This window comes from Vanessa atalanta, chromosome 1 (assembly GCF_905147765.1).
Source record: "Vanessa atalanta chromosome 1, ilVanAtal1.2, whole genome shotgun sequence".
NCBI classification, from domain to species: Eukaryota; Metazoa; Arthropoda; class Insecta; order Lepidoptera; family Nymphalidae; genus Vanessa; species Vanessa atalanta.
Window position 1 is genome coordinate 1647022 of NC_061871.1, and position 18934 is coordinate 1665955.

Sequence of the window (18934 nt, forward strand, 5' to 3'; positions counted from 1 at the left end):
CATCGGCATTCGGCAATCGGCTTGACATAAACGATTTTTTAATATAAATTCGATTTTTTTGACAATTAACACAGCTTACAGCTTTTCTGTAACCGTATAAAAAAAGGAAAATAAGAAATACAGAAATGATCAATTTCTTAAATGATTTTCTACTTTGCACCATAACTTGTCATGTAAATATGTATTTATTTTACAAGTATGTTCTGTGATAACATGTTATTTATTTAGGTTAGAAATTATTAATAGTGAATGTTTGTTTATTAATGAGTGTTATATTCCTTTTTTTATTTCATAAAAATTTACCCTTATCAGTAAATAATGTACATTTAAAATCAAATATATGTATATAATACCTTGTGTGTCTTCCAAAACATTTATTTTTTCTAGTTCCTATTTTCTTGTACAAAATCCATAACTGTAAATTATTCGAATATAACACTTTTATGTAATATTTGTTTTATTTTTATTGCTTTTCTTATTTTCTACTCAAATTAATATAATAAAAAAAAAAAAACATTTTTATGAATGACTTCATAAACACTATACTAGAGGTAGTTCTTCATAAAAGGAAGTCTGAGTTAGATAGCAATTATTTGTATTTCTGTGTTCTCGGTTGGATCACAGTGTTACTCACCCTTCAAATCGGCACACAATGGGAAGTTTGGCGGTAAAATATCTAATGAGTGAGTGCTACCTACCCTTGTTCGATTAAAATACAAATTAAAATATAGGAGAAATAAAACATTCAGTCCAATTTCGATTAATTTATTATAATGTGCGATGTTAAAATAGGTTTATCATAATAAAGCATTTCAACTAGCACGACCCGCACGTCGCACCTCGCATCCCTCACTTGTTCAATTAACGCAACACTTCTATACAAAACGAATTCATTGCAAGGCAAATAAAACTCAGGTTACAAATCTCAGTATAGAGCGCTTCCATACGAAACCGATGGTAACGGTCACGTCTGAAAGAACTCGCTATAAATACAAAATATAACATAAATGATTAATCACACTATAATTAAAAATTATGTATGATTAATTAGAGATTACGTTTATCATCGGCGCACACAGTCACTCTGATACAGAGTACCGATTTTTTTATTATTATTTATTAATAAGCACTATCTAATAAACTTTGTAAGAGGTTTTCGCCTCGACGGTACAGCATAATTCAATAACATTTATTTTATAATATGTTTAATATTGAACGATAATTTTAATAATAATATTCTGAGTAGTGAGGAACACGATTTTCAAAGAAATACTAGGATTTTTTTGTCTGTACCTTAGTCATAACATAGGAACTGACGTCAACAGATAATATAAAAGGAATTTTGACCGTCGAGGCACAATTGAATGATCTAGTAGCCTAGCACCAGTACATTTAAAAAAAAACTTTTTCATTATCTATCCAAATGTCACAAAATTTAATTTTATGGACATTTCAAAATCAGAACGATAATTTATTAAAATAGTAAAGATTTTTTTATTAATGTATGTACATTTAGACAGATAACGAGAAAATCAAATAAACTTTTATAAGCAATTTTTATTTAAGAAACGCGCTAAGAAATTCAACAGAACGCTATCCAAAGTACAAATATGTTTACAATTATTATCACAACATAATAAATAAGTCGCATTACAAAAAAAAAAACGAAAATATAAGTATTGACTTGAAAAACCTATAATCATTAGTCTTTTTAAGTGTATTTACTATTTTTAAATTATAATATAATGTTTTACGATTTTTATGAGATGATGCTTTTAAATGAGTATGAATAATTACACAAAGACTTCCTGTATAACATGAGTATCTGTGTATAGAAATTTATTTCACCGGTTACGTGTCAGTCATTTGTAACTCAGCACAATGACATTTTATTTCTAGACATGTTATATCCTAACCGAAGGAAATCAAACTTGGACTATTCATAATATTTATATACAGCCTATTTTTACATAAAAGAGATAGGGAATGTTTCTTAAAGTATAATAGAAATATCAAATGAACAATAAAAGAAGATCTATAAAGATTAATACATACTTATATGCAAATAACAGAAGAATATATAAAATACATATAATCCAATGCTCATACATTCAATTGAATATTATAATTCTAAAATATTTAATAAAAGTATACATACAATGTTCCTATATTTTATGGTAGTCGTTTAGTTTGTACATTTGCGGAACAGGCACGATGGTATACTCATTACTAATTTGTTTAAAGGTGTAGACTGACCTGTCATTTGAACGTAATACATTATATGTACATAACAATGTAAGCATTCGTAAAATCAATCGAGCCAAGTGCTCAGCGAGTTCAGCGTGCTCCATCCGCAGTCGGTGTTACGTAATGCTTAGTAAAGGTATCGCTATGAATTTCTATCTAATAACTAAATTATCGTCGTCTTCACTACTAATCAAAATGGCGCACGCGTGCGTTCGCATTGAGCTCGCAACGGCCACGCTCATCGCGAAAGTCACATTATTACATTTTATATCAGTCGCCAGCCTGAAAGTTCTATGGATCAGTGCTACTCTTAACTCGATACTCATCTCACCACTTGGAAGACGTTTACTTTACAATATGTCTAGAGATAAAATGTCAGTATACCTCACCATGTCTCAACATAACATAATCTTCAATTTACTAACAATAGTCTGAAGTGGCTTTAGTCTTTTTAATTTACATTGGCAGTTGAATCTATCCATAATATTTTATAGCAAATATATTTTACGATTTTTTTGTTTCTCGTATAATTAGTAATTAGTTAGTTATATTAAACGGTTCTCTTAGATTTTCAACATGTAACTTAATTTTTTATGATATGAAATAAAAGTACAATATTGAATATGTTTTCAAATAAATGTTACACTAGCTATATGTAGCTGACATTTGTCCTTTACGAATAACATTTTAATAATAAAGGAAACGTCATTTCCACACTAGTCCCGGCGCCACACGATACCTGATGCATATGAACTGGAAATTGATTTTCTAATTAGTGGTACTCATTCAACAAATACATAATATAACAACAATTACTGTGTACTAACTGCTATTATCATTGAAAAAGACGTGTAAGTCAGTGAATAACAGGCACAAATGGCATAGAAATTATCCTATGATCTCAAAACTGGGCACAAATTACATGTTATATTGTTGTAAAAAAATATGTATTTTGGTAATAACCTACGGACATTCAAATTATCAACTTTTATGAAAAAAATCTATTATATTTTATGTTTGGTCTTTTAGAAAGTTCCAATATTATTAGACAGAGATTTATTTACGACTTTAAAAATTCGCCGTAATTATTTTAACTTTCTGTAACATGTCGGTAGATACACATTCGCATTCGTTGCATTAAAATGACGAATTATTGCAATAAATACGTGTGGCGCCGGCTTAACGAATCACTTTAAACGAATTTTCATATGAAATTCAGTAAAATACAATTCGTCATATAATAATTAGCCGTTTATAATGGTTACAAATTTTATTCACACCAACATATTAAAAACTAACTCACAACAGTACGAGTATTTAGAATTTTACTGTCAAAAAAATATTTCAAATGAATTTTTAATCTCTGATCAGCACATATTTATAATCTGTTTCACATAGTTGCTGAAATTGACAGCTGTCATCACGCAAAAAGTTAAAATAGAATTATATTGTATATTATTATGAATAAACTGACATTCATTTGATACAGTTTAAATCATATACCTATTAGAAATCCTTAAATAATTTTGTCATGCCAAAAATTTATACATGTTAACACCGGGATAAACGAGGTGACCACATCGATTTAACCACCTAACTCGTATTTGATATAAAATATCTACAAACAAAGAAGTAGGCCTTTAGCGAAGTTAAATGCATTCAAGTCGAAAAGTCACTAAATGTTAAAATAAAAACGTCTAAATTAAATATGTAGTCGCACCAGTGGGTCGTCCTAGACATGAAAAATAAACAGATCATTAATCGATTTGAAATCGATATCGCTGCAAAGCCAGAAATCAAGTCTTATAAAGTCTCATTTTCAGAGACAAGTTTACGTTAGCTCATTTAAGGCATTTATCATCATACCTTCAATGCCATGTGATGTTTGACAGGCCTTTGTGCTTACAACACTATTTATGTCTATGTTTTATAACGCTGACGGCCTCGTTACCTCGTAGTATTCTAAGCTTTTTCTACATAGAGTGATAATTTTTGATTTGACAACGCTGTCATGATTTTTTGATATCAAAGCGAAACTTGGATAGGCCAGCTATGACACTGTCTTAAAAATGTAGTTACAATACTGTACTGAAAATTTCACTCGTTTAAATCCGCCGTAAATTCAATCGCTATCTTGAACGCGCGAATGCATCCTGCTAGTTACACTTTTGCAGTTGTACTCACAGGATCATAGCCTTAATTTCTTGTAGTAATAAATATGCGCTACGGTAATGGACAGTGTAACTAGGCCACAGTACGTAGTGTCGATGCATAAACTTCAAAAGGAAAAACTTTAGCTTTATCGAAAATAACCAAACAATTAAATATCTATATTTTTATTCAGTGCAACCCGTTGCACACAAACGGTCTATATACAATTAGGAACTTCGGATACAACGTTCAATCGAGGAGCCGTTTCATCATCGCCGTAAACGAAACCGTATCCAGACTATCTCATTACAGTTTCATCTAGAACCTCGAAGGCAAATAAACAAATACAAAGATCGATCCATCGACACTACGCACGCTCGCGCACACGCGCACACGCACGCACGCGCGCACGCGGCCCGCACGAGCTCGCCGGCTAGTGGTGGCGCGAGGGCTGTATGCGGCGCGAGATGTGCTCCTCCTGCTGCATCTTGGCGCGGAACTCCGCCACGAGGTCCCGCGACTGTGCCAGCACCGCGAGCTGCTCGTTGAGAAGCTCCTCCCATTGCGTTGCATAAGCTGTAATTGTACAATATCTACAGATTAATACATTGTATGTATTGTGTATAGATATTTAATAAAATGTTAAATATTATTGGGTCAACCATTCCATGAGCATGTGTTTAAATTAATTGTTTTTGTATTATATATTATATTATCAAGCATGTTATCTCTTCATCTAGTCTAGTCTGAATATAATATAAGTATTTAATCTAGTCTTAAACAAATTATATTTCTCCTTAGAATTTGATCAAACAAAATAAATAAATAAAAATCCTGCTATTAAAAATTCTTGTCACAATAATAACCATAATAATGGTAATTATTGTGATTAATTAAAATGTTTCTTTTTTTGCCTCTGTAATTAGATATTTTTATAGTAAAGTAGTTTATTATTATAGCTTCAAATTTAAAGATCGAATTTAACTAAGAAGTATTTAATCTATTCCAATTGAACAGTACAGTTAGTTGTGTAACTTTTACAAGCTAGCTAATTATAATTAATGAAGCATTCTTTAAAAGAAATATTACTATTTATAATATAGTCCTCCACAAAATTATTTTTAAAATTATGAGCGATAGCATTGGCATTAGCACGTAAGCGATGAACCGACACTGTACCGATATTAAAATGATGTAAATTAAATGAAATTATTGTATTTAAAATTGAATTGATTTCTTTTTCTTATTCATCAGACCTAACATGCGGCTTGTTCTTCGCGTGCCAAGGCCATTGCTCGGGACGGCGCGCAGACGCTTAATGCGACGCCATATGCCTGTAAACGTTGCACATGCAGGCGCACACAACACAAAGCTCAGGTACGAATTCTACAACTTAACACTTAAGTAATATATTCAATGACAAAAAATATGTTAAAGCATTGTTCTCTTTGTATAAACGAATTATTATATGGCGTATATTGGAAAAATGTTGGAAAAAGGCTAACCTACTGTATTAGTTGAAGTAAGTAACTATTGTGTTATTTTAATATTGATGCGAGTATCATTCATTCTATAGTTTTTAAAAGGTCAAATATTTTATATATTTACAGGATAACATAATTGAGCAACTAAGCCGATATCATAGCTACGTTAATTCAGTGGAGGAAGCCATGAGGAGGAGTAAAAATAATTTATTGAAAATAATACATTTTGAAATACTTTGTAATTACCACAGACATAGAGGATGCATGATATAGCCTAATCCAATAAAATGATCTTTGTATGTATCTATGGTGATCACGGTATGCGAATTCTTAACTGAACACGACATTCAAAGGTCCCTAGCGAAGTCATAAAATAGTATAAGATAAGCTGCGGTGCGCACCGTCCTGGTCGTAGTCCACGTCGCGGGTGAGCGCCAGCAGCGCGGCGCAGCGCTGCAGCGCGTGCTGCAGGTAGTCGGAGATGGCCTTGTGGTTGTCGAGCACCTCCTCCTCCGCGCGCTGCAGCTCGTCGATGGCCTCGTGGAACGTGTACATCTCCGCCGACATGTCGCCCTCCTGCAACGCGACCGCTTCATTGAGCCTTGCGAATTACGTCAATTTATGTCGATAAAACAGGCGCAATTCTCCATACGACGATTATGATTCATGGAACATTTTATTTTTGATGTGCACGTCGTGCGTCACCTCCTCCTCCAACCATAGGTCTTGGCGCTGCAAAATATATAAGTAAGAGTTTAGAGCGGGTACTGACGTTGAGTGAGCGCAGATGCGCCAGGTCGTCGCTCGCGGGCTCCATCTCCACGTCGGCCTGCGGGGACTCGGCGCGCCCGCGGGAGTCTGACGTGCCTAGCTCCTTCACTCTGCGAAATACAATTACTTTAATTAAACATCGCTTATAAATTTTACATTACATTGTTCATTTTAATACTGTGCTTAATAATGAACGAACATATCACAACAAGAATAAGTCACCATATTCTTAGTTTACATACAAAATACATATTCTCAATAACAACCTGTCGGCATATCTCAGCGTGTTGAGCGAATGCTCGCACGAGGACATGGCGGGCGAGATCATGGCGATCATGCAGGTGCGGGACTTGTCACCGATGAAACTGTCGCGCAACACCTGCGTCAGCTTCGACACACGGAACGGCAGGTGGTTGTTGCCCTTCATTCCTAACGCACGGATGCACTCCTTCAGAGCTAGAAGAGACTTATTGATCTCTGCACTCTCCATGCCTGTTAAAAATAAAGAACATTGTGCAATTTAATTAATGGATATGTGATTTTAAATTTTAATATAATAAAAATTATTGATGTGAAACACCTAACCCGGCGGGACAGACCGACAGTTGTCGCCATGCGTCGCTATCCTACATGATATGCCAGTATTAAACATCTGATGCGGTGAGGTGACGCGTCGCTATGCGTAACTGACTGTACGACTCTAATAATTTCAATGTTTTACACCCGCCAGGCGTCCCGCGACGACTCAATTTTTATATTAACAAATTTAAAAAATGCCATAGTGTGTCAATACGCGTACAGCATTCGCATCGCCGATCACAAAGCAAGCGCGGTACGTACGCGTCTGGCGGTTGGCGGAGGAGGTGTCGGCGCCGCGCTCGTTGCCGGCGAGGTCGATGAGCGAGAACTTCCCGTGCACGCGGTGCATGCCGGGCGAGCGCACCACGATCTGGAACACGGCGTGCGAGCGCGACGAGTTCGAGTTCGCCGACGTCTGCGAACACATACGCCGTGAGTCACCTTCGATAATACCCCGCCGTCCACAGGATCTAAAATGTTATATCTGCCCGAAGCACTAGCGCTAGGGTCATTAATTAGAGAACTAAATTAAATAAAGTCTTAAAATTACTGATAGCACAGACGCGAATGATTTATGCCTCAACGATTATCTCGTTACCTGTCCAGATGTTCTCGCGGCGTTTCCGTGTTGAATGAGTTTGAGCACCTCCTCCACGTTGTCGACAACCTTTTCGGTAAGCCCTACTATTTGAACTTGCTGCTTGCCGTCCTCTAGCACCCGAAGCTTCGCCTTATCCGCTAATAGATCGAAAACCTGTGAGGACAAGTAATACATGAATAACAGGTAATTGACAATTCGTACTAAAGTTACAAAAAATGTTAATGTAAGATACATTTAGTTAATTGTATTATTTTAACGTATTTTTTTGCTATATCTCAATAGATAATCATAAGAAAAAAATAATTCTATGTATATTATGTTTTTATTGTCATTTATCATAAATTATTTATTATGTACTAATAATACCTTGCCGGAGTATATCTCGAAGAAGGAGGCGGAGACGATGAGGTTGAGCGGCTTGTACTTGGGCGACTTGAGGTACGTGAACACGTCGCGCGCAGCCATCGCGTATATACCCTTCTTGCAGTCTTGCATCTTACCCTGAAATTTTATACATAGAAATTTTAGTAAAATCATAATTATTAGTAATATAAAAACGAGAGGCGTCGTGGGACACCCGGTCGAAACGAACATTTGAAAATAATTGAATGACAATAACATCATTATTTGATTTAATTTAAACAATAACAAAAATAATTTAATATAATTTTATATACATAAAACCTTATTTGTATACGAAGAAGACTCAGAAATGGAAAGGTTGCATCGAGGAGGCATAACGCTTTTCCTTACGTGATGATTGCTGCCAGTTCATTCTACGGTTAACGGCGTACGTCTTCGTTTGTACTTCGTTTCAATAAAATAATACAGAACAAATTTATAACTTCTACTAGAATACTCGATGCTATTCTAACGGATTATAGTCTTAATAATATAATATGAATAATAATAAAGATTTAGAAGAAAAAGCGATTGAAATTATAAAATGAATATTTCATCACACTGTTATATCTAATGGGCCCATTTATATATATTTAGTTGAGGAAAGGTGTGGTGGTTCAATGTAAATATTCACACTGATTCACCACATACATATTCAGATAAGAAGCTATAACAACTTGGACCAATATATTAGAATTATTCAATTTATATTACCAAAGTCTTATATATATTCAACAGTTCAAGTATTAGAATGTACCTGAAAGTCTCCCCCCATAGTATGCGTCTTGCCTGAGCCGGTCTGTCCGTACGCGAAGCAAGTCGCCATGCCGCCCTCGAAGATCGTCTGCACGAGCGGCTTGGCCGTGTACCTGCAAAACATTGTGACATTATTTTTAATCAGTTAAAGGATTTTATTAATTGATTTATATTGTTAAATTTTACTGAGGAATATTACAATAATGTTTTGGTAGTCAACTTAACTAACGCATTGGATTACTGTAATGTTAGATAAGTTTTTTTTTTTTGTAAAAATAAATAAATGTTTGCAAAATGTTAGCTCAATATGTTCAATAGTAAAAATAGTTTATAATTCAGTTGCAAGATATCACACAAATAAACAGTTAAATGACAACTTACCAAAGGTCTACCATTATATAGTAAAACAAAACGAATTTCGCGTTAGTCACGTTACTTATAATAAAACCTTCTCCGTAACGCGCTTTAATTAGGCATTACAAAAAATGTCCTTTATCAGTAAATATTGGATAACGTAGAAAGTTACTCAATGAAATATATGGACATTATACGTAATCATAGTTCTCGGTCAGTATGTAATGGTTGATTATTATTATCGTGATTATCAACTTACTTATAAACAACTTCATTGGTGCACGAGTCGTCGAAGGCGTAGTCGAATCGGAATTTTTGATTTTCGAGGTATTTGGTGAGATCCACTTTATTTTTCGGCTCGTGAACTATCATCTGGTCCTTTGTCGGTACACTGATCACGTCCACCTTGGGTTCAAAAAGGTAACAATATTTTTTATATTTTAGTAGCAATGTATGTTAATATTACGTGTGAATTCGTTGTACTGTACATATGTATGTACATATATATATATATATATATATGTATATACCTTTATTTTCATTCATTGCTTAATACAATAATATATAATCGTTTAGTAATATATAAATACTAACTAATTATTTCATTTTTAATTTTTATTTCAAGGCACATTAATGAACTGTAAAATATATTGAACACCCTTACGTATCCAATGTGTCACCATGTCAAATAAGATATTATGTCCCTTGTGCTTGAGGTTACAATGGCTCTCGATGACCTCTCAAGCCGGAACACAATACTAAGTACTATGGTATAGCAGTAGAACATATAATGAGTGGGTGGTGGCTATCAATTACAAACGAATAACCACTAAAATCGTTTCCGTCAGTAGTATTTGTATTAAACGTGGTTAGCAATTTTTACTTTAATATAGTTGAATGACTAAAAAAATGCTTACATGAGCTTCTAGAGTCAAGTATACTTTATTTTTTATTTTTCCGATAGTCAACTTTATATATGAAGAATATATATAAACACAATGTCAAGAGATATAACAGTTATTGGGACGGATCGGAGAGATCGATGCCTGTAACAGATATGTAATTCCTGATTATATGTGATTTCTAACCTCCTTCTTCGCATTCTCCTTTTTGTTGAGCGGCCTTTTTCTCACGCAGACCGTGATCTGATGATCTTCAACCGGTTCGTTGCCAGTCAGTGGTCGGAATTCGATACTATTTTGGTATTCCCGTATCATGGCTAAAAACTCCCAGTTTGGATTGCCGGGGTCCATATTCATTAGGGCTTCCTGTAATATGAAAGGTAAAAATAGTCACTTTTAAAAATGCGTTGAATATAAAAATACCTTCAATACATTACACGGGTACACATAGGTAGGTTATAGACTCATCACAAGGTGCATTTACTTATATGATATTTGTTTTTCAGTAAAGTTATTAAAAATCAATTATTATTGTATGTATACGACTAAGTTTGTCAGCATATATACACAAAGAGGACAAGTTGTAAACAGGACCATACCCTTTCCACCGAGCTTTGAAGTCTTGTTTTATATATATAAAAAAACAGCAAAACATATTTAGGTTTCAGTTTGCTGGAATTCATAAATATCTTGGAGGTTATCTAAATCCAGTATAATATGAATTTTAGATTTTATACAAGGTATCTGACAGTGGAGTAGAGTCAATGTGGGTACCTTCTCCTCCTTGAGCTCCGCCTGCCTCTGCCGCCGCTTCTCCCGGTTCTCCTTGAGGCGCTCCACCTCCTTGACGACGTTGGAGCGCCGCACGGCGCCCGACGCCACGGCGTGCGGCACCGACACCGTGCTGGACACCGCCGCCGGCCGCGCCGACGACACCGGCGGGTTGAACTGCCGACCGAACCGAATGGCGCCACCATTATACTTACAGACCATTACAATACTCGATTTTGTGTGATAATTCGTGGTTATTATAATTTTAGTCTTCCAATCTTCTTGATTTTTTAAATATTAATATAATTAATTTATTTTAATGATAATTCTGACCGTTTTTATTACTTTTATGTAAAGAATGTCATGACATCATTTTTTATTATTACGCAATAAAACTACAAACACAATTTCTTTACAAATTGATAGTGTAACCTTCAAATTACTTTCTGTACTTTTTGCTTATTTTATTTAAGTTCAGTTTTTCAACTGAATTCTATACCAGTCTAACCTAAGAAAATAAATTGTTTTTTTTCTACAAACATTATATTGATAATAATATAACAGTTAGTAAGTTTATAGAACAATCAAGTCATTTAAGACACAGGATACCTAAAAAAGATCAGGAGTAAGGAGTAGGGGATGGAATTAGATAAGGATAGGGAAACCTCTTTAAAATTTTGCATCCGTCGTCCATGAATTAAAGGCTGTTGGGATGCTTGAACTACGGAAGCCGCACTCGGCGTGCTACCTGAACGTCGACCGCCTGACGCTGGATTTTGCTAGGGACCAGAGGATTAGGTTTATAGGAAGGAGTACAGGAACCGGTGATGACATGTTACTTACTTTTTATGTTAAATGAGACAAAACGAAATGTGCTATAGAATCGATTTCAGCAATCGTTGCTTATAAAATAAACTTTTTCAGAGCCTTTTAAGGTGACAAATTAAAAAGACAAAATCTTTTTCAACAAGTTCAAGCCTAAATTATGTTTACAATATTTTTATGTGGCGATATCAACATAGCACATGATATAAATCTTGAGCTTATTTTGAAAGGTGTTTCAAATGGCCGTACCTGTTGTGTGATCCTAGAGTTAGGCGGTGCCTGCGGCTGCTGTGGGGGCGGCACGTTCTCAGCGCCGCGTCGCCCCGTCGTGTCGCCGCCGTGACCATTCGTGTAAGCGCCGCCCGCGTTCGACAACCGCATCTGATTATTTCGGGTGACCCGGGACGGAGCTGGAATACGTTATAAACTACTAATTATTTACCAATTTAAGGTAATTGATCTATAAAAACCAAAGCATTCATTACTATACTAAAAGAAGTAATATTTGTTTTGTGTTGGTATGAGAAAATGCTGAAGTATAAGAAAATTAGAACACTAAAATGTTATGCAAAAGAATGCAAATTTCAGAAATTGCAATACATGTAAACAAACGTATTACAATTTATATTTTAGCTTTTCTAATTAGGCTTCAATAACGAAACATAATACGATTTTAATAAAACTTAACATTCCGAATCGATAATGTTACAACAAGCTGATAACATTCTGCTAATACATGTTGATATTATCAATGAACGATATCAAATTGGCTAAATGCGTGGAACCGAGTGGTCGGCAAAAGAACCGTGCAGAAAGCGATAAATACAACAATGTGCGATAACAGCCGACTGAGTCTTACGTGACTTCGGCTTTTCCTCTTCCATTAGCGCTTCCGCTGGCTTAACAGATTTCTCGAACGCCTCTATAGGAGCGGTGGACTCGGCCGAGTCGGCGACTCGTCGTCGGCAACATAACCACGAGCAACACATATTTGGCAATTTATTCAGTCTCTATGTTTTTTATTTGGTCAATAGGTCTCTTTGGCAGGAGTTATTCATCTCATTGTCATCCTTAAATAAGCTCTTTAATTGCCCGCTGGACTCTATTTGCTGGAGATTTTTATCAATTGACGTGTGTTATTCTAGCTGACGGATAGTTCGAAATGGCTGTTAAATGCGTTGGCGCAAGGTAATCCTGCGCCTGCGTCGACCGCCTTATTAGGATCTCTTTCCGTACTCAAGGCAATGAACCGTGACGCACGCGAACCGGGCACGGTCGTAAGCGAAATTGCATATATAGAACAATACTCAAAAAAAACGCTATTAACTCACGAGTCACGACCTTGGAATATATGGAATTTAATTATTTCGTGAACACGAAGTACTACTAAAAAAAACATAGCAAATGAATGAAATCGAGTAAAACCAATTCCAAGAAAAAAAAAAAACAAAGTGCACACAGCGCACTGGTATACACGCAACTGATGCCATCAACTGAACAATTGGTATCAATTGTGAGGCACCTTGATGAACAATAGAACAGAATTGGAAAATAATGGCTGACCACATGGAATCGTTAGGTCGGCTTTTGTGGAAACATGAAAAATGTAACGCTATGACGTCAGATAAGGCGCGATCGATGGTTGTCATGATTGATGTATTCCAACTTCATTAATTCAACAGAGAATAGTTTATACATCATTTAATATCCTTGGATTACAAAGGAACCGGTTTCCATAAAGAACTGTGTCACTTAAATGCAAAACGAGTTTTTACCGATAGCGTTAATAAAATGAACAGTATTTGAACTACGAAAAAACGACACCGTTAGATGATATACTCACAGGCAACTTTCAACGGGTTCCTGTAAGTACGATACACTGTTTTTTTTTTTAACCAAAAACACCTAATTGAAATTCATATTAAAAAAAAAAGATGAACTCGCGGCTTTACCCGCGCAAAATTTGTTTAACGTATATTACTGATTGGTCAAAAATGCACAAACATTATTTAAGTTAACGAGAAGTCAAATTATGAATTTCATATTCCTTACTTAAAAATGATTGCTTCCTCATACAAACACGCACCCTGCTTTTCTCACTCTTAAGGGGTGATGATTTCCTTGATAAAAATTAACCTATGTCCTTCCCCGGTACTCGAACTGTCTTCATACTAAAATTTATCTAAATCGTTTTAATCGTGAAAATTCAGCGTTTTAATCGTGAAATCGTGAAAAGTCAGAGTTTTTTTCGCATTTATAATGTGTAAACAATTTACTAGACACACAAACGGTAGTATATAGAAGTCAAGTCCAAGTTTGATTGTATGATATTACAGGAAGTGAATATAATCCGACAAAGATACTTATTCGCTTTGCAATTGTAACTGTATATAGTTAAAAATATTACATTACAAAACGATAAGCTATCTGCATAAAACTGAACGAGGTCGCGTATGCAAGGAAATATATTTTTTAAATTGTATTTTTTGCACACATTTTTCTATTTGATTACTTCATATCGTTGTACGGAACACGCGAAAACATATTCACTTACAAGCCATAAGGTGACTTACATATTGTACATCTGTCTATTGGAAACCAGTCGTCTATTAAAATCCAACTAATTGAAAAAGTCTCGCTAACCCTTAACTTCTACAAACGAAAATATAGAAATATAATACATTTGTGTCTTGCTGTTGTAACAGCTTAACTTTAAGATTCGTTAGAATATTTTTAATTTCGAACTTTTGCTATAATTCACGAAATCTTTGTCCATAGTCATTTCTATATTTCCTAGGTCTTCTCGTGTCTAACATACAGGTATTTAGTTTATGCATTAGCGCATTTCGTCATGAATCATTGAATAAACACTTTATTTCTATTAATATAACGTCGGCTTCTCCTTGAACTTTTAGGTAAACATAGCAATTGTCGTATTAAAAGAAGACATATTCTTATTATTGAGTGTATAACAATATTTATTATCACTAGCAAATATTACTTAATATTTTTTATAAAAATGTAAAATAAGACGAAAATATCTTTCGGTTTATTTTGAATTGCGCGTATAAAAATAGGTACATTCTTATCATGTCAAACTTAAAGTTTAATTAAATATATCATGATAATTTTGAACGAAGATGTGATGTGATATTTAAAGTGAATTCGAATACCAACGATATATTCAAATGATCATGTTTCTCATAAATAAAAAACTTATTTTGAAAATGATGATGATTATCATATTTGCAACAAAAAATCTTACAATTGGGATATGCCCAAATGACTAACTCAAAAAATCCTGTTAATCATAGATTTTATTGACCGCACCATACTAGTTTAATAAAAACGAAGACCACTCTATAATTGGTGACTTAATATCAAAGTTAACGTAAAATAAAATGACTCTGATCATTGCTCGCAAAGCGAGGCGTTCAACCCTTCAACGTCAGACATTATCGCGCCTGAGCCTGCCCGTTTCCTTGCCCGTTGCAAGGAACGTCGGCCTATTTATGCGCTTCTAATGCAATTTATTTAGCTCACCGAGTTATCAGCCTGTAACGTTAGGCGTATTTAACATTAAAAACTCGAATAATTTATGCATTATTTACTGGTAATACAAACATGGAATGTAAAATAATATTATAATTAAAAAAACACGGCCAAAAATGAAAATGGAATGTTTTTTTCTTTATTCAAAATTTTTATTGTCATTGTCTTTCGGAGTAAGGCATCTAACGATACCCCAATCTTCAAAATACGATTGATAAAAAATACTCACATGAATACATACATGAACCCAGAAAATATTACACTCCTTATTTGGGCAGTCTTTTAATTATAAAATTGCATGAGCACTCTCTCAAATTGTGAAGGCACAACATGATATTTTGAAAATAAATCATTCATTTAATCTTATACACTGACTTTTTAATTTAAATCTCTAACTGTAATACACCGTCTATATTTCCGGATATGTTGTGAAGTCTGTCATTGGTTTATTAAAGCATTACGATAGAATATATGGCAAATTCACCACAAAATTTATCACTAGAACTAATAAACTCAAAATACGGAAATTTTGTAAATATTGACATATCTAAATTTGAAAATATCAAAACAAACCAAAGATAATCTCTAATTTGAAGTAGGTGTCAATTAGGCGACATCTATAGTTCTTTTTACTTGACCCTACGTGACAGATACCGCGACTAACCGATTATGAGCATTGAGCGTGGAGAATCATATTTGATTAGGGAGATGATCTCACGATACCTTTCGATATTTATTATTTAACTATTTCGCAACTTACGATACAATAATTACTTCGATCCACTTTCGAAAATAAGTTTGAATTTGTTATTTTACATCTGCATAAAGTAAATAACGACGCGCATCGACCTTCAATTGATAAAGAATAAATTGATAGATTGATATAGTCATCTATATCATGACAGAATTATGAAAGAAATAATTAAAACAATTTTAAAAGACGCAGTAGTGTCACATCGCCCTTTATGAAATGTCAATATCTATACAAAATATTACATTAGATGGAGTACTAAAGGAGGCATATTCAAAGACGTCAAAGCAAAGCGGTGATAGCCGTGGGAATTCGCGGGTCGTTAGCATGCGCCTACGCTCATCCAATCGCATCTTGAATCATACGGTACGTTGGACTCGTTCTTCAATGATAAATAAAAACCAGACATTGTTTTGCGCGATTTCTATACACGTGGGTCGATACTTGATGAAAAAAATATGCTCAACGAACTACCCGAGACACTTGGGGAACACGAATTTTGTATTAAATCACAATTTTCCATGACAGAACTATTATTGCAATGCGATTTACTAAATATATTAGTTGCGGATGTTCCGATTACCTTTTTTGCTGGTCGTTCATTTATCTTTACAAAACATAATAATCATTACAATAAGAGAACTTTCCCATCCTAATAATTAATATGCAACACCCAACGAGGGAAATCTAATTCCCAGCACCGATCGAATAACACATGATAATCAAACTTATCACCGAGTAATACAGTTCAACATTCGATCACTTACGCCTCACTACCGCCCGCCGTTGCTGCAAATGCATGGATCTCTCGAACAGCCCTGGCATATTAAATGTATAAAAACTCGATTTTCGATCTGAGGTTGAAAGGTCAGGTTCACCGCACTATTTCGTTTGTTCCATTTGATGTATTTGTACGGCATCGGTGCCAGGCAGCGGTGTGGTACGCGGCCGGCCGCGCACTGTCCGCCGCGCCCCCGTCTGCCTACACTTATACCAGCACACAGTACTGCTGACCGCCCCATGGAATATTCAACCCCGAAACAACCGTCACACGCCATAAATATATTTAACGAGGATAATTACGTCCATGTTCAAACATATGCCAGTCAAAGTAACGAATGGACGTACCTGTCGTATTTGTTTCTGTATAACATTGACAATTTCAACCACAATTTTCTTGGTGCCAAATTGTACTTAACATACTGATTGATCGCAAATTTTAAAATTTACCAAATCGTTAAGTCTTTGTATTCATAGAGGAACAATTTCACATAATCTTAACCATCTTTTTTTTTACTGTGAATATAATATGAGGTCAATGAACTAAATATAAAAGGAAACGAATACGAATGAAAATTTTTAAATTTGTTATAAACTTGTTTCTATAATTGTGGGAACCGCGCCACCTGGGTTAAGTTACATTAAACTCATACAGCTATTGCGGTCTATAAAAAATACTGCGATCTAGAATACCGAAAACTATTTATTCTTTTATGGCATGGATATTATAGCATTATATTAAAAACATAAACTTTGTTTAAGGTGTACATGTACCTTACGACAAAGTAATAAAAATGTTATAATTTTTGAGTGACTAAGGCATTCTGAATAAGTCGCTTTAATTTAATAATCACTGTATAAGTAAGTTAAAGTTCACCAAACGGTAGTAACACTAAAACAAAATAAACTATCCACGTTTTTTTTTTTTACAATTATAGTATGAACATACTAGAAAAATAATTTTAAACTTGATTGGATGGTTTTTGCCAACTTGGCGTAAATTAAGACCGAGTATGCATGTGTTTTCGTCTTTAAATTATACCCAAACTAAAATATCTGAACCTTTAACAAAACATCGACATCCATATCTATTTACATATGTTCAGAACAACAGTTCCGCAATTTCAATTAATATGATTATTGTAGAGAATATATTCTTACACGACGAAAAACGGAGGACACATAAATCGTAGTCACTATCGTTGTCATATATTTTCTGACTTAGGGATCATAACAAAGAACTAAAATTGTTATAATTCCATACGTATTATTGGCCTTGACAGCGATACAATGTCAAGATTGCGTTTTATGATCCACGACCGTGACCCCGGCAGGATACGGAGAGCGGACGTTGAAACGATGCAGAAAAAATTAAGAGGAAACTGTGTGTTTTGTTTAAAATACTAGCCATCCTTCCCGGCTTTGCACGGAAAGAATAAAAGTCTTCATAGAGCGTTTATTTCGAAGGAAAACGTATTAATGGTTTAGGAACGCATGCATACAGGATAAGCATACAAATATACATTTTCACAAACCTAAACCTAAAAACAATAGTACAGCGTGCAGTCGAAACGGATAATATAATCTGTATAAAATAACGTTGACTACTTCGTTAGATATAACGAACCGAGAAAGTATTCGAGAAAATATTTATTGGCAAGGAAATTTCTTACGCCCACGGCGATATATGGGAAATGTTTTATATTTATTTTTATTGCCTCTTTTGATATTGCACCAATATATATGCTTTATTAATGAAAAAAATAATGTAATCCCAATTTCTATATTCAAGTCAGTCAATTTTTATATGACAAGACAATTATATTACCTACAATAATGTATGCTCATACTAGTTGTGAATGCGACTTTACTCTCGCTAAATTTATAAATATAGCACATAAACCGTCACCCACCATTTTATCCCCTCGAGGGGTGAATTGAAAAAAGGCAGCCTATGTCCTTCTCCGGAATTATCTTGCTAAATTTCATCTTAATCGGTCCAGCGTGA

General features: G+C 34.6%; 1 protein-coding gene across 4 annotated transcripts in view; it reads right to left on the reverse strand.

Annotated features, from left to right (window-relative positions):
• Positions 1-749: 749 nt before the first annotated feature.
• Positions 750-18934, reverse strand: part of LOC125065248 (kinesin-like protein Klp10A) — a 49553-nt gene continuing 31368 nt past the window's right edge. For 2 of the 4 annotated variants that reach the window (XM_047672798.1, XM_047672875.1), the window contains 12 exons: positions 12093-12253; positions 11022-11195; positions 10434-10613; positions 9605-9750; positions 8993-9104; positions 8200-8334; positions 7831-7986; positions 7494-7647; positions 6920-7145; positions 6655-6763; positions 6284-6458; positions 750-4974 (listed from right to left, as the gene is read on the reverse strand). In XM_047672798.1, coding sequence (XP_047528754.1) covers positions 4832-4974; positions 6284-6458; positions 6655-6763; positions 6920-7145; positions 7494-7647; positions 7831-7986; positions 8200-8334; positions 8993-9104; positions 9605-9750; positions 10434-10613; positions 11022-11195; positions 12093-12253 — 1871 coding nt within the window. In that variant the 3' untranslated portion in view covers positions 750-4831. Of the gene's footprint in view, positions 4975-6283; positions 6459-6654; positions 6764-6919; positions 7146-7493; positions 7648-7830; positions 7987-8199; positions 8335-8992; positions 9105-9604; positions 9751-10433; positions 10614-11021; positions 11196-12092; positions 12254-12702; positions 12743-16913; positions 17106-18934 lie in introns of those variants that run through there. The other 2 variants (XM_047672954.1, XM_047673022.1) reach the window with 2 other exon arrangements.